Source organism: Anarhichas minor, unplaced genomic scaffold (genome assembly GCF_050575085.1).
Source record: "Anarhichas minor isolate MPS153535 unplaced genomic scaffold, ASM5057508v1 ptg000071l, whole genome shotgun sequence".
Classification (NCBI taxonomy): Eukaryota; Metazoa; Chordata; class Actinopteri; order Perciformes; family Anarhichadidae; genus Anarhichas; species Anarhichas minor.
The window spans coordinates 3,514,917-3,529,904 of NW_027466517.1; the positions used below are offsets into that span (position 1 = coordinate 3,514,917).

A 14,988-nucleotide genomic window follows, 5' to 3' on the forward strand; every position below is an offset into this window, starting at 1 on the left:
CTCTGCACATTCCAGCAAAACTGCAGCGCTAAAACACGCATTCCACCACACACTCAAGGGCACGGGCCATTCAAATATTATTCACATCAGAGGGAACAATATTAACCATATCATAAAAAAGACAGAATAGAAAAATTAACAAAGTAGTAATGCTACTGCAGATGTAAAAAAAAAAAAAGCAGTTCACTTACCAAAGCTGGTGTTCACTATTTACAGACAAAGTCCATCCTCCTTTCTTTGATTACAATGACACGGTTGTACATCGATGCATTTTAGTTCCAGCAAGAGGTCCTTCTCGATTGCCATGGATGCTAGTGATGACAGTCGAGCCTACCCAGTTGTTTTTCTTGAATACGTTTTAATGCAGTAGATATTAGAATTGTCACCGCCAAACATGCCAAAACACTAAAAAAGTAATGTCACATAAAAACTTCTTGCATATCTTTAAACTTTAACTTCTACTACTACAAAGTTCTGCTAGCTAACAGTCCCACTAGCCCACTGATCAATCAAGCCGCACATTAATGACGTACTTGTAGGCCAGCTAGAAGGCTCTGGCATGTCAAAGAACACGTCCAACATGTCAAACTAAAAGTCTGATTGGTTGAAGACTATGACAAGCAACAATATCGTGCCCATTTACTTAAACTGCAAATCAATTCACTTGTAGTTCTGAAGGCAGATTTTTTTTACTTAGAGACAGCATAGGGGCAAACTCTGATTGGATAAAAGCTCTACTTAAATCTATTTATGAAAAATAATTAAATGGCTATAACTTTGTGATTCTGTCTAGGCCAGCAGAGAAGGCCTTGCTGGCTCTGACGGCCCACCACTGTCTCCAAGACAGTTGAACTTCTGAACTTCTGGATTAAGAAAAATGATGGCGTTGGACTTGTGCTGCGTGGAGAACGTACTGGTGTGTAATAAGAGTGCCGGATTAGACAGAGCGTGATCTGCATGATGGATGGGGCGTTGCGGCGTCCTTTGATGATAAGGTAAACAACTGCGAGGTTGTCGAGAGTAAAGAGATGGACTTGCTGGACCATTTGTGGTACCACAGAATGGCTGTGGCTACTATTGGGTAGATTTCGTAGACCGAAGAGAAAACGACTTGGCATTCACTTGTGAGCTCCAGGATCTAATTTAACGCAAACCCTCCAAAACTAACAGAGGGAGCTGCATCGGGAACCAATTTGTGAGGGTCTGTTGGTTGATCATTTTAGGAGATAATAATCCCGTTCCTGTACGCGAGAGGGTTGAGCCAGAAACAGAGTTTAGCGCAACTTGAACGTGAGATAGCGTTTCAGAGTGATGTGTAGGAGGAAGTGATTAATAGTAGGGGATAAATAAAGGTTTGCCCTTGGGGAATGATGCGTTGGATTGCCCAGGAAGAGGAGAACTTGAGGTTTACGGGATGATGTTGATCATAGCCTGCTAGGATAAATAGGTTGAGAGGGAAGACCATCATAAAGTATGGGAGGAACTAGCTGCTGTCATGGCTGTGGAGGAGAGCTGGGTGCTGGCATCCCAGTGCCAGTGGCTCCAGCTGACATGAGCTGTGAGGCCTGATGGAGACAGCGGAACCTGGCGTTTCGGTGCCAGAACACCCCGCTAGAGAAAGCGGCTTAGGTTGCTGGATGTAGGCAGCAGGATGCACTGGAATCCTGCTGCCAGGTGCCCCAGCAAGGGCAACTTGCTGTGGTTTGCTTGAAGTAGGCATCCTGGACCCGGGTTCCCCTGCTATGGCTGGCTGATGTGATTGCTGGAAGTGGATAACTTGGGGCACTGGCATCTACGTGCCATATGTCATGGCTGGAGAGAGCTGCTCTGATTGTGTAGTAGGCAGCGGGTAACCAGGTTTTCCTGCCAATTCTGGCTGATGTGATTGCTGAGAGTGGAAAGCTGGGGGCATTGGCAACCCGGCGTCATGTTCCCATCCCACTCGCTGCTACTGTTGAGCAGTCACTCGAAACATGGGAAGCTGGACAACCAATGAATGAGTGGAAACCAATGTCTTGAGTGGACACACGCTCGCTGAATGAGACTGAATGAACGGTTCTTACAAACTGTGACAAACCAGGGGGAAAAGCCGAGCAGACCCAACACGGGGCGGATCCCCAAGCTCAGGTTGGGGGAGGTGATAGAGGGAGTCTATTATCCAGTTCAGGTGCTGTAGCCACTAGGCACGTGGCATTGGTCACACCTGCAGCCCATCAGGTGATTAGAGTGAGCATATGTTCACAGAGTTGGGAAGCAGCAGCGGCAGACAGACTGGGCAGAAGACAAGGAGGATCTCCTGAACCACTTGAGACAAGCTGTATGAAACGGGAGGTAATCCAGCAGGCTCACTTCTCTCCTCTACTCTACCTACACAGGACGGAGGAACTGAATCCCACTGGGTGTAGACTGAATAGCCAAAGACCCCGACCGGAAGGAATCTTTTGTCAAGTTTAACCCCATCCCCCTTTACCCTATTAAATGACACTTTTTGTTACATAGCCATTGTCTCTGAGTTTCCTGGGTTGCCACAAAACGAGGACGTCTGCTATTTGTCCAGGAATAACAAAATTGCTGCAATCACAATACGTTTCTGTGTCGTCATCTCTGCTTATGTTGCCTAACAACATGTTTTATATATATGTATATACACACACACATACAAACACACACCTCCCTCTGAACCTGCCATTTTTACTGTAAAGCTACTGTAGCCTGCCACTTCTCTACCACCCTGCTGCAATGGCCTCATTCCTGACACTGAGCCACTCGCACACCTCACCACTGCCTGACAAGACGTTACAAGACTCAATTCACAGCGCACACTTCTGAGACTCATAGTTTTAGATTCCCTGTCAGTGTTCATTTTCCCACCAATGTTTTATTGTCAGATTACAAGTTTTATTACGAGATCCTGTCAAATGTGATCCTCGTCAGAGTACCACAAAAACCACAGAGCACTGAGTTTTTTTATTGAAAGCAATCATACAACTAATACCAGAGGGTGTCAGTAGATTCACGAATGAGTTCAGAGACGCAACTTTTAGAGGAAAGCAAAACATAATTGAAAGGGCAGCTCACAGTCTAGAGTGGATACATCCTCCTTAGACAAAAAGTAACTGATATTAAAATGATCACTATGGACGGAAGCCGAGAACAGCTGTGCTTGCCATTATTTTTCAATTCTGTTATCTCGAGATCAAAAGTTAATTATCAAATTTTCTCAGTAAACCAAAACATGGTTTCCTCTTATAATGTTTATCAGAGTACAACGCCAGCATGCATGTCACTCGCATCTCCGCGATCAAATCAGCTGACTGACATTTGGAATATTTTCCTTTACTGTGGAATGGTCTTAAAAAGTCTATGCGAGCTGATAGCTAGCAACGGTTAGCGGTAACGGCTAGAGGTTAGCGTATACATGTGACTACTTCCTGTTTTCAATATAAGGTGTTCACAAAGGGTAAGTACAAAATACATTCTGTATGTAGTCAGAGATGTCTGCAACTCAAATTTCTTCCCCAAGTAGCCCAAAAATCAAAGATTAAAAGTATTTCCCTCACATTTTAGTGGTATCTTCTTGTTTATTGATAAGGGACACAGGTAATGTGTTTTATACTTCTTGTAAACAAAATCAAATTAATCTTATTTGTTTTATGTATTTTGTGTACAACTTTTGTTAAGTCTGCTGCTAGCTGTCAGCTTCATAGAATGAATAGAGACATATTCTATTATACTTTTCAGCTCAATCTGAACCGCTTGAATTTCCCACTACCTTAGTGTCAGCTGATTTGACTGTGGAGACGCGAGTGACGGCTTGACCTCAGTCACCTATACATGCTGGCATTGTACTCCTGATCTCTGATAAACACTAGAAGTAATAGGTAGAGACGACCTTTGGTTTTCTCCATATAATGAGTTGGTTATCTTGTTATCTCATCACAATTTAATCAACTTGTGATCTTGAGATAACGACATTATAAAAAATTATTGTGAGCACGGCCGTTCTCGGCTTGTTGAGCTTTGAGCACCACAAAGTCAATTTGATTTGTTTATTCATTTTCTATTGACCTCTTATCTATGTTGGGAATGGCAGAGGTCTCAGAGAAGGATACATCCAAACCTCAGCATATAGAAGCATCTTCTGCCACTATTTGCCTGACGAGATACTATTACGAGTAAGCGGCCACTGATTCGTTTTCGTTGCAGATTCTGGAGCTCTTAACCCTCCAATAATCTGGGTTGGAGATTTGAATCTCTTCTAAATTGAGTTTAACATTGTCAAACGAACCATACTAACCTGGGCTTGGTAGAGTCCACCTGGGTCTCGAGGGGTGACTCCAACGAAGGAGGTGCGATTGTCAGGGGGTGTCCCAGGGGCCGAGTATGCTGAGGGTGTTTGCGTTAACAACATCAGTCTCATACTGTCTCTCATAATGCCATGTCGCTTGTTAAATTGCAAAAGGCAGTAGCCTACTTCAAATGAAATCTGTCCATATCAATAAGCAGCTACAACAGAGAACAGCATCAAACTGGCCAACCCTAACTGCTGGCAAATAAGTCACTCTATGGTTGTTTTATTTTGTACCTGCTCCACTCTGTCTTTATTGTCTGTCTATTGCAGACAGGAAGTCAAACTCCACCCAGCTGATATGTTTACACCTGACCTGAGAGGTATTCCAGATTGTGGAACTGGCAAAATGTCCAACACCTGGTAATATTAACCCACTTCTACTGCAGGAATTTAGCAGAATATCATGTCATGTGTGTTCATTGTTTCCTCTTTGTTGTCTCTTTGGGGACGAATTCTGGACCCCTGGCTCAGTTGCTGATTCTGGATGCGCTTTGGATAATAAAAAGTCAAGTATCACATCCCACTAAGGACAGCTATAACAAACACAAGAGCAACTATCACTTTTTATGGAGCAGGACAACCAATTCTATAGAAATACAGATTATAGAAAAAAAATAAAGGATTACAATACATTCAGCAAAGCAAACCACAAACCTACAAAGCTTCTTGACTTCCTAAACCCTGCTTATGGAGAACCGAGCACTGGAAGAGACATGTCCACAGTTGGATTTATCAGTGTTTAAAGTTTGTGTGGAAACGAACAGGAAGAGTATGTTGTTTGGTTCATTAACCTTCAACTGTGAAATCACAGTAAGAAATCACTGTCCTTGACCTGCTCCTCTAAGCCCTCTGTTCACCTCCACCGCCTCCAACCTTTTCACCTCTACCTCCTCGAACCCATCCTTACCTCCACCTCCTCTAGCCCTCTCTTCACCTCCACCTCCTCTAGCCCTCTCTTCACCTCCACCTCCTCTAACAACCTCTTCACCTCAACCTCCTCTAACCCCCTCTTCACCTCAACCTCTTCTAACATGATATTCACCTCCAACTCCTCTAACCCCTTATCCACCTCCTCTAACCCCGTCTTCACCTCCACCTTATCTTACCCCCTCTTCATCTCCACCTTATCTTACCCCCTCTTCAACTCCACCTCATCTTACCCCCTCTTCATCTCCACCTCCTCTAACCCAGTCTTCACCTCCACCTTATCTTACCCCCTCTTCAGCTCCACCTCCTCTAACCCCCTCTTCATCTCCACCTCCTCTAACCCAGTCTTCACCTCCACCTTATCTTACCCCCTCTTCAACTCCACCTCCTCTAACCCCGTCTTCATCTCCACCTCCTCTAACCCAGTCTTCACCTCCACCTTATCTTACCCCCTCTTCAACTCCACCTCCTCTAACCCCCTCTTCATCTCCACCTCCTCTAACGCAGTCTTCACCTCCACCTCCTCTAACCCAGTCTTCACCTCCACCTCCTCTAACCCCCTCTTCATCTCCACCTCCTCTAATCCCCTCTTCAACTCCACCTCCTCTAACCCCCTCTTCAACTCCACCTCCTCTAACCCCCTCTTCAACTCCACCTCCTCTAACCCCCTTTTCACCTCCACCTCCTTGAACACTATCTTCACCTCCACCTACTTGAACCCCCTCTTCACCTCCACCGTCTCTAACATGATCTTCACCTCCAACTCCTCAAACCCCTATAGTCTTCTTTTGTTCTCCTATTGAGTATTTAGCTTCCAGAAACCTATGTTAACTGAGATTCCAGAAGACACGGTTGTTTTTACTAAGAGGTGATCTGAGGAGTCATTTAATACGGTTATATAGTTTATTGCTTTGAAGTGTGACGATACATACATTCTGTTTATATGGGTTTTGTTTTTTAAATCAAACCTGGTGAATTCATATCCTGAAGGGTTTACAGATCTACATACGTACAGTACATCTATTAATTTAGTTTCTTCACATACTTGTTTTAAAGATTTGCCCTTTGGACTCTGTTTGAAGTGCTTCTTAATACGTTTGTCTTTTTTTTCAGTAACTGTGTTAAAGTCCCCACATAATATAATTTTATAACCTACTGACAATAAAGTCTTTTAAATAAACTGATTTTTGGGGATTTGTCGGGAGAATTATAAACATGTATTATTCTGTGTTTTTCTCCTCTAAGGCAATCTAGCATCAAAAGCCTGCCTGGCACAATATCTCTTTTTCTAATTATAACAACATCATGAGTTTAAAAAAAAATACCGACACCATCAACACTGCTCTCACCTATAGCTCCACCTCATCTTATCCCCTCTTCATCTCCACCTCCTCTAACTCCCTCTTCATCTCCAAACTCCCTCTTCATCTCCACAATCTCTAAACCCCTCTTCACCTCCACCTCCTCTTACCCCCTTTTCACCTCCACCTCCTCTAACCCAGTCTTCACCTCCACCTCCTCTAACCCCCTCTTCATCTCCACCTCCTCTTACCCCCCCCTTCACCTCCTTTTACCCCCTCTTCACCTCTTGCTCTATCTCTCTCTCACACACATCAAATTTACTTTAAAATGAACACTTACACATCAAAGTTTACTAGATTATGGGTCCATAAATGTAGTCAACACACGTCTCCCACTCGTTCCCTCGGTTTCGTTGTCTGTTCTCACTCGTAGCTCTGCTGGTGACTGAAGTCTCTGTCCTACTGGAGAGCAATTACTGCTTTTGTTCCTTTACATTTTATCTGCGGACTTCAAAATAGTTGTGCAGAACAAAATAAGCATTATTAAGAAAAGGAAAGTCCTCCGTTTTGTGTCCATCACCCTCCCTAAAGCCGCTAACCATAACTTCAGACGGCCGCTCCGTAGGTCTGATAACGGCGCTGGTCACGCCGCTCGCTAATCGCTCCATTAACAGCTGCTTCCTCCGTAATAATGCAGACTTTAACTGGACAACAGCTGCTAGTAAAGACAACTAGGTCAGCAACGCCTGTAATCAGTTGTCCATGTTAAATTAACCTGGTTGTCGATCGGTAATCAAGGCTGTTGTTTATGATTTCCGGGAAACGGTCACATGATAGGTGTGTGATGAATCAGGGAAGGACACGTCATGACTGCTAAGAACCAATCAAGTAGCGAACGCAGGTGTGGGCCTCATCGTTTCCAAACGTATCCGTTTTCGACCGTCCACACGAATACGCAACTCCAGCGTTTTCAAACTTATCCGTCTTTGGGAGCGTTTTCAAACGCCGGCGTAGTGTGGACGCTCAGTGTAAACGTAGCAAAACATATGCGTTTTCAAATGGAAACGGAGTAGTGTGGACGTGGCCTAACACGATGTCCACCTCCACCTCCTCTAACCCCCCTTCACCTCCACTTCCTCTAACCCCCTCTACACCTCCACCTCCTCGAACCCCCCCTTCCACCTCCTCTAATCCCATCCTTACCTCCACCTCCTCTAGTCCCCCTTCACCTCCACCTTCTCTAACTCTCTCTTCACATCCACCTCCTCCAACCCCCTCAACACCTCCACATCCTCTAACACCCTCTTCACTTCCACCTCCTCCCTTCTGAGCTGCTGGATCTTCCACCCCGATCGTCATCTCTCTCCCTGACTAGCTGTCAAGTGCCAAAGCTATTGAAATGGTGAAATGTATATCAAATCAATAAGATCAATTAAATTCAAGCATTGGTTGGAATATTACAGGAAACACAGAAATCTAACAACCAACAACAATAACAAAGTGCAGTCTACTGTCACTGTCTCTCACTGTTCCTGTTTATGGCAGGCAGTCCTTAGGGTCCTCCCTCAATAGAACTGGACATTTTTCTTCACCTGAGAGAGGTAGAAAATCTTTGGCTCTTGAATGCATTTAAAACAATATATATTTCCCTAATGTTTTTATATTTGTCACATTTGGTGAGAGCGTGTCAGGTCAAGTCTGTTTCAGGCTCACTAAGGGAGCAGTAAGAGCACAGCCATGGCTCTCTAGGTTTTCCCGTGTCGCGGCTGTGCTCACTCAGTCTTGGTGTTTTGGTGGGATGAGTGGTTAGTGTTTCTCTGCAGTTTATTGTTTAAAAGTGTTTTCTTTGTTGGTGAAATAAAGAGAGATTTAGCTTTTTTTTCTTGGGCGACCGTGGCTCACTGGGTTAAGAGGGTTGTCTGGTAACCGCAGGGTCAACGGTTCGATCCTTGACTGGGTCACGTGTCGAAGTGTCCCTGAGCAAGACACTGAACCCCTAACAGCTCCCCGGGTGCCTGTCATTGGCAGCCCACTGCTCCCATATATACATATATACAGGGATGGGTCAAATGCAGAGACAAATTTCCCGGGATCAATATAGTATAATAAATTAAAATTTTAATTAAGAGAGAGCAAGCAGGCTCTTGTTGAATGAAATGGATGAACCTTTGGGCTGGAGAAGCAACAGGGGAAGATACATTCACTGCTAATTTAAGAAATGAGGGATGAGACTGTCGACTTTTATGAGAGGCTGTAGCGGAGGAGTGTGATCCAGCCAGGTGGCAACCTCCGGTTCTGCCGAGTGAAAGTATCTTAACACTTGCATTCTCTCTATTGACCAGCAGGGGGCGACTCCTCCAGTTACACAAAGAAGCCCGATTGTATGGAAGTCAATGAGAAAATAATTCTACTTCTCACTTGATTTATTACCTCAGTAAACATTGTAAACATGAGTTTATGGTCTCAATCGCTATAGTTTTAAGTCTTCAATACAGCATGATGTTCATTTCGTAAATTATGGTCCATTATGGTGCTTTAGGGCGGGCTTACTGTAATTGACAGGTCGCTGCCACAACCAAAGCCGTATACGGCATCGCTACGTCACTCCTCTGCATTTCAAATATTGTAACTTCCGATCACCGGTTGCAAAAAGACGGACATAATCCACGATGGCAATGTAAATATCGCCGAACTTGAGGCTTCATAACGGCAGTCCATAAACAAGAGTCACAATGATTACATCCACTTCTTATATACAGTCTATGAATCCAGCATGTGCTGAAGTACTGATGGAGAGTTTGCCAAAACTATCCCCAGCACTGAAGGCTGAACCCAAGAATGAGCATTGTAAAACACAAATCTGGCTATAAATCAATGACGGTTTGTCCGAACATCACCACAGTTGCTGCATAATTTTATTTGACATGCCAAGGCATATGACTGGAGAGATGTTGAGTGTGCAATTACTGACAAGATGCATCAATTGTCTTTAGACAGAATTAAACCCACTAAAGTGACTTTGCTCAGCTCTGTGAAGCCCAAACCCCCTTGCAGCTGCCTGCTATAGCAACTCATACTGTAATAATCAGCAGCGTCAGAATGAACATAGTGAGGGGACAGCAGGGACTCAGCATTGTCAAAATAAAGACGAGGGGACAGAAGCAACAGAAAAAAGTCAGAATGAAGGTGAAAGGACAGCAGGGACACAGCAGAGTCAGCACAAAGCTGAGGGGACAGCAGAGACAGTATACAGGTGAGGGGACGGCAGAGACAGAGTACAGTCAAAATAAAGGGGAGGGGACTATAGAGACACAGCAGAGTCAGTATAAAGGTGAGGGGACAGCAGAGACACAGCAGAGTCAGTGCAAAGGTCAGGGGACAGCAGAGACACAGTAGAGTCAGTATAATGGTGAGGGGACAGCAGAGACACAGCAGAGTCAGTATAAAGGTGAGGGGACAGCAGAGACACAGCAGAGTCAGTATAAAGGTAAGGGGACAGCAGAGACACAGCAGAGTCAGTATAAAGGTGAGGGGACAGCAGAAACACAGCAGAGTCAGTATAAAGGTGAGGGGACAGCAGAGACACAGCAGAGTCAGTATAAAGGTGAGGGGACAGCAGAGACACAGCAAAGTCAGTATAAAAACTGACACTAGAGAACTCAAATCAAGCAAGTGAAGCAGAGAGAAAGAGGACAGGAAAAGTAACGGTGAAAAAGAAGCTGCAGTAGAGCAGGCACCTTCGGAAATGAAGAACTGGCGTCCAGTCTACAGACTATGAAGTGGTATAATAGTGTGAGGAAGGTCATGGACAAGGTCCTTCACCAGACCCAAACCTATTGTCTTCCTGACAGGTCCATTGTTGACAATCTGTCACTAATTAGAGATCTTCTGGAAGTCTCTTGTTCTTTGGGTTTTGACGCTTGTCTGCTTTCTTTGGAACCATGGGTTGACACCAACTGCTTCTATCATTATTATTATTATTATTAGTACCATTACTGCTTTTATTATCCTTATCATTCCACTGTATCTACTGCTGCTGTTATAGATGTCATTTTTCCATCATTATTATACTTACTACTCTCATTATATGAATAATTTCTGTCATATGCATTGAATGTGTTGTAACTCTGTTATGTTCATTCTGTACACATGACATCTATCACACTTCTGTCCATCCTGATAGAGGGATCCTTCTCTGTTGCTCTCCCTAAGGTTTCTTCCTTTTTTCTCCCTGTTAAAGGATGTTTTGGGGAGTTTTTACTGTTCCGATGTGAGGGTCCTGGGACAGAGGATGTCGTATGTGTACAGATTGTAAAGCCCTCTGACGCTAATTTGTGAAAAAATAAATTTAATTGAATTGTATTAAATAATAAATAACCTGCTAGCATTTACTCTATGGCACAGGTTAACACAAGCACTGTTTTGGCTCCAGGAGGAGCCTTTACTCCACGGGGCCCTGATGGATGTTCCGGAAAGGAGCAGACCTGGCATCACCCAGCGTTTGTGTTCAGCTGGGAAAGTGAAGCTGAGGCCCAGAGTGGATGCTGCAGGTCCAGGACTTGGTAACAGAGAAGCAGTGGCCTCTCTACTTGGTCTGAGGTCAAGTTGTCACACCAGAGACATATTAAACACATGGACTAAAAGGCTGACGACTAAGGAGCTGCAGATACTGCAGGAGTACACCACCGGAGCAGAGACTCCTGGTGAAGGGGATCCTTTCCCTGAACTCGGTCTTAAAGTAGACCCGACTGACGGACCATTACTGGTTTTAAACCTGTTGCAGCTACAGACCTGTACATGTTGAGTGGGAAAACTCTGTACAAATACTGTTTCCAACCTTTGAACAAGAGAGAGCCGAGTGGGAGTACAGACACTGTGTGGAGAGAGAGATTAAACTGGTTTGAAGGCTGTAAAGCACCTTTAAACAAAAGGTCAGTGGAGAATCCTGCAGGGGGACTGGCTGTCAACTTCTTTGTTTCAAAGATCAGTCCTACTGTGTCCAATAAATGTCCTTTTTGTCAGGAACCAGAAACTGTTTTTCACGATTTTCTGGACTATAAGAGGCTTGAAGTGTTGTTTGAAACTTTGAAAACTTAGTTTTTAAACTGCAATAAGAGTTGGTCTGAAACTGCTTTTATATTTGGTGCTGGTTATAAAAAAGTAAAGAAGTGGCAGCTGTTGAACTTCATAGTGGGACAGACCAAACTGTACATTTACAAAATCCAGAGGGAAATGCTTCAGGCAAGGGGCTGCTGTCAATGTTTGTGTCGCTGCTGAAAGCCAGAGAACAGAGTGGCCTTCAGGTTTTATTCACTCATGAAACATGTTGATGAGTTTGTATCTCAGTGGTGTTTCACTATAATTGTCTGTTCTGTTGTTGAAGGGCAGCTGTGTTTTAACCTTCCTAATTATTTTATCCTTGTTTTTATCATTGTTTAAGTGTCTTGATTTATTGGAAAATAAAGGTTTTCTAAAAATCTGAAAAAAGTCTCTCTCTCTCTCTCTCTCTCTCTCTCTATGAATGTATTGTGAGATAAGTTCTTAGTGGTTTGTAATGACAAATTGTTGTTAAGGATAATTTGAAATGATTGCAACCCGCTCAGTTTCAATTGATCTATTTAAACTATACAAAACAGTTCCTTGCATCTATTTACTTTTTTTCCCATAAGTTGGCATGACCTCTTCTAAAGATTGTAAAATGATGATTCAACAAGCTTTTTTTATCAAGTACAGTGAACGCTGCATCATTTATTTATTTAAACTTGTTGAACTCATAGAAATCCAACCAGTTTCCTGTGCCTACTGACTGAAGACAGTCCAAAGCTGAATACAAACAAATCAAATTCATATTATAACCACAGAACATTTTTGCACTAAATATAAATATAAGTATAAACAATTGTATTTATGGAATATATTTATTCCATATAAATGAGTCCCTTACAGTAAGGATAGAAAATATTTAATTAAGAGGTTCGTCAACAAATGAGCAGAGTCACTGTGTCATTACAAGAACAAGAAGCAGTTCTGTGTTTGCACTCATTTCTTATGATGAGCTGAGAGGAACAAAGTAACATTTGGCCGTCACAATGTGGGAACATGTCACCAGTGGCTCTTTCATGTCTTTACTATACTACTACTACTGCCACTAATAGTAATAATACAAATAATTACTATTAAGTATTATTATTATTATTATAACAAAAACAACAAAGATCAGGGTAATCCACAACATTATAGTTGTTTAAAACTGGGGTTGAGTGCTTGCGGACACATAGTGAGAAGTCAGTCTGTCAGTCTGGAATACCCCCCAGGAGCCTTTACACCAGTAAACCCTTTGTGTTATCTTTCTTCTGCACTTGTATCTCAACCTGTTTTGTATTTAACTATAAATGATAACATATTGTGTTGGAAGATTTTAAATATACATCATGCGTTATGCCACACATCAACACTGACAAAATAAGTACGTTTTGACCACTTACTGGGTGATGTGGGTGAGTTTGCTCCCCCATCAGAGGAGGTGCTAGTGGCCTTGGACTCTGCAGGCAGAGTCGGCCTGGGTAAGGAGGATGGAGGAGGAGCCAGGGAGGGTGCAGGTCCAGAGGGGGCCAGCATCTGAGAGGAGATGTAATGACTGGGCACTTTCCCTTGGTTGCTGCCATTCAGCTGGAAAAATCAGACAATCAAACAGAGATAAAGTGAAATTTCACGTGTTGCAATGCTGCTCTACTTTGTCGTCCTAAATAATACATCCAAAACATTTTACAATTCATTAGCACTCTGAAGCTAAAAGCCTTAGAGGGGCAGTTCATCATCACATTCGGAACTCACCTCACATAAGCAAAGTTCACCGCAAATGACTTAACAGGGAGTGGCACTGTGCATGTCCAATATGTAGAAAACAGTAGGGGCTACTGGCTCACATTAACACTAAGTGGTTGTTTATAGAGTTCTATTGAACCCTACGACGCTGCCTTGTCACAAACTCCAGTCTTTGTCTGACTAGTTCTATAAATACCAACCTGCAAATCCTTAAGGAAATGAAAGTGATAGCAGCAGCAGTGGAAACAAAACAAGTATTAGGTGCTGCAAATGTAATAGTTTGTATGTTAGCTGTTTCTTCTCTCTCGCTTTCTTGGTGACTGTGCATGTCTGTTTGTTTAGCTTTTTCAATTACAACTTATGCCACCAGCAAAAATGAAATATTCAAAATACTATTTATAGTAACACACTGACTTACAGACTAACCTCAATCTAGATAGTGAATACTCAAATTTAATTAAAATTCAGCTTTTGGTTGTGAAACAGAACATTTCAGCGTTTTAAAATTTTGCAAATTAATTTGTTATGTCTTTATATTTCTGGCAAACATCATGTTTTGCCAGGCACATCATACAAGCTAGTTTTGTTGAATAATTTCCCAGAGCTACCTGTCCTACCAGTAAACAAACTAATTCAAGTTTAACATCAACAACATATTTTGGTCAACCTACATAAGTCATTTTCTTTTATTGTGGCGTTGGAACTTCTATCAAAAAATCAGTAGATGGTGCACATTGGTGTCTACATATGTAGTTCTAAAGTGTTGCTGGTATTACACTTACGGCACTGCAACTGGCTGGTATTGGTTTGTATTCATAACTAGAGTAGAATAATCTGTCTGCAAAGACATACAATTATTTGCACAGTAAAACGTTAGCTGTTATTCAGCTAAAGTAGTAGCTGAGCTTTGTGACATATTCTTTCACTGGTTGTACTCACTGAGCTGGGGGTTTGATTGGCAGGGTCACAGGCCAATGAGACCAGATCCTTGAGGGGGTCCTGGGCCAGGTGAGGAGGATAGCGGATCGCTCCATGGGGAAAGTAGGACGAGGGTGAGAAATGAATAGATGATGAGGGGTGGGGACTCCGAGACAGACCTGGACAGAGAGAGACATGAGACAACACAGTAAATTGCATTTTGTTCCATGTATATGTGTATATATGTATGTATGTATGTATGTATGTGTGACACCCACCAACGTGCTTTCACATGTGAATTGGTGTGTTTTGGGTTATGTAAAGCCAATATGGTTTAGAGTGAGCATTGTATATGCTAGAAATATAATCATTTGATAAAGGACTGATGTGCTTTCACTGTGTATGGAGTGTGCATTCCACCCTGTGGCCAGCAGGGGGCAGGGTGGTGCTTTTTGCTTTGATTTGGGCAGGCGTTACGACAGTAGAGTTAGACTACAACGGCGCGATGCTGTTTCCTCATTCTGACGAGCAGGCGAGATGAACAGACGTGAAATTGCCCTGTATCATTTGTGTGTCCTGTTTACAGGTGGGTGAGGAAGAATTGAATACTGAATGAGTCGGTTTAGATAAGCCTATTGTTAGCGGCTAGGTAGCTAGGAGATGGAT

General features: G+C 43.0%; 1 protein-coding gene across 5 annotated transcripts in view; it reads right to left on the minus strand.

Moving 5' to 3' along the window:
- The window catches only part of nfic (nuclear factor I/C), a 77,181-nt gene that overhangs the window by 15,908 nt on the left and 46,285 nt on the right, over window positions 1-14,988 (minus strand). For 3 of the 5 annotated variants that reach the window (XM_076079182.1, XM_076079184.1, XM_076079186.1), the window contains exons 10-11: window positions 14,344-14,501; window positions 13,065-13,248 (exon numbers count right to left, since the gene is read on the minus strand). In XM_076079182.1, coding sequence (XP_075935297.1) covers window positions 13,065-13,248; window positions 14,344-14,501 — 342 coding nt within the window. Of the gene's footprint in view, window positions 1-4,297; window positions 4,387-13,064; window positions 13,249-14,343; window positions 14,502-14,988 lie in introns of all 5 variants that reach the window. The other 2 variants (XM_076079183.1, XM_076079185.1) reach the window with 1 other exon arrangement.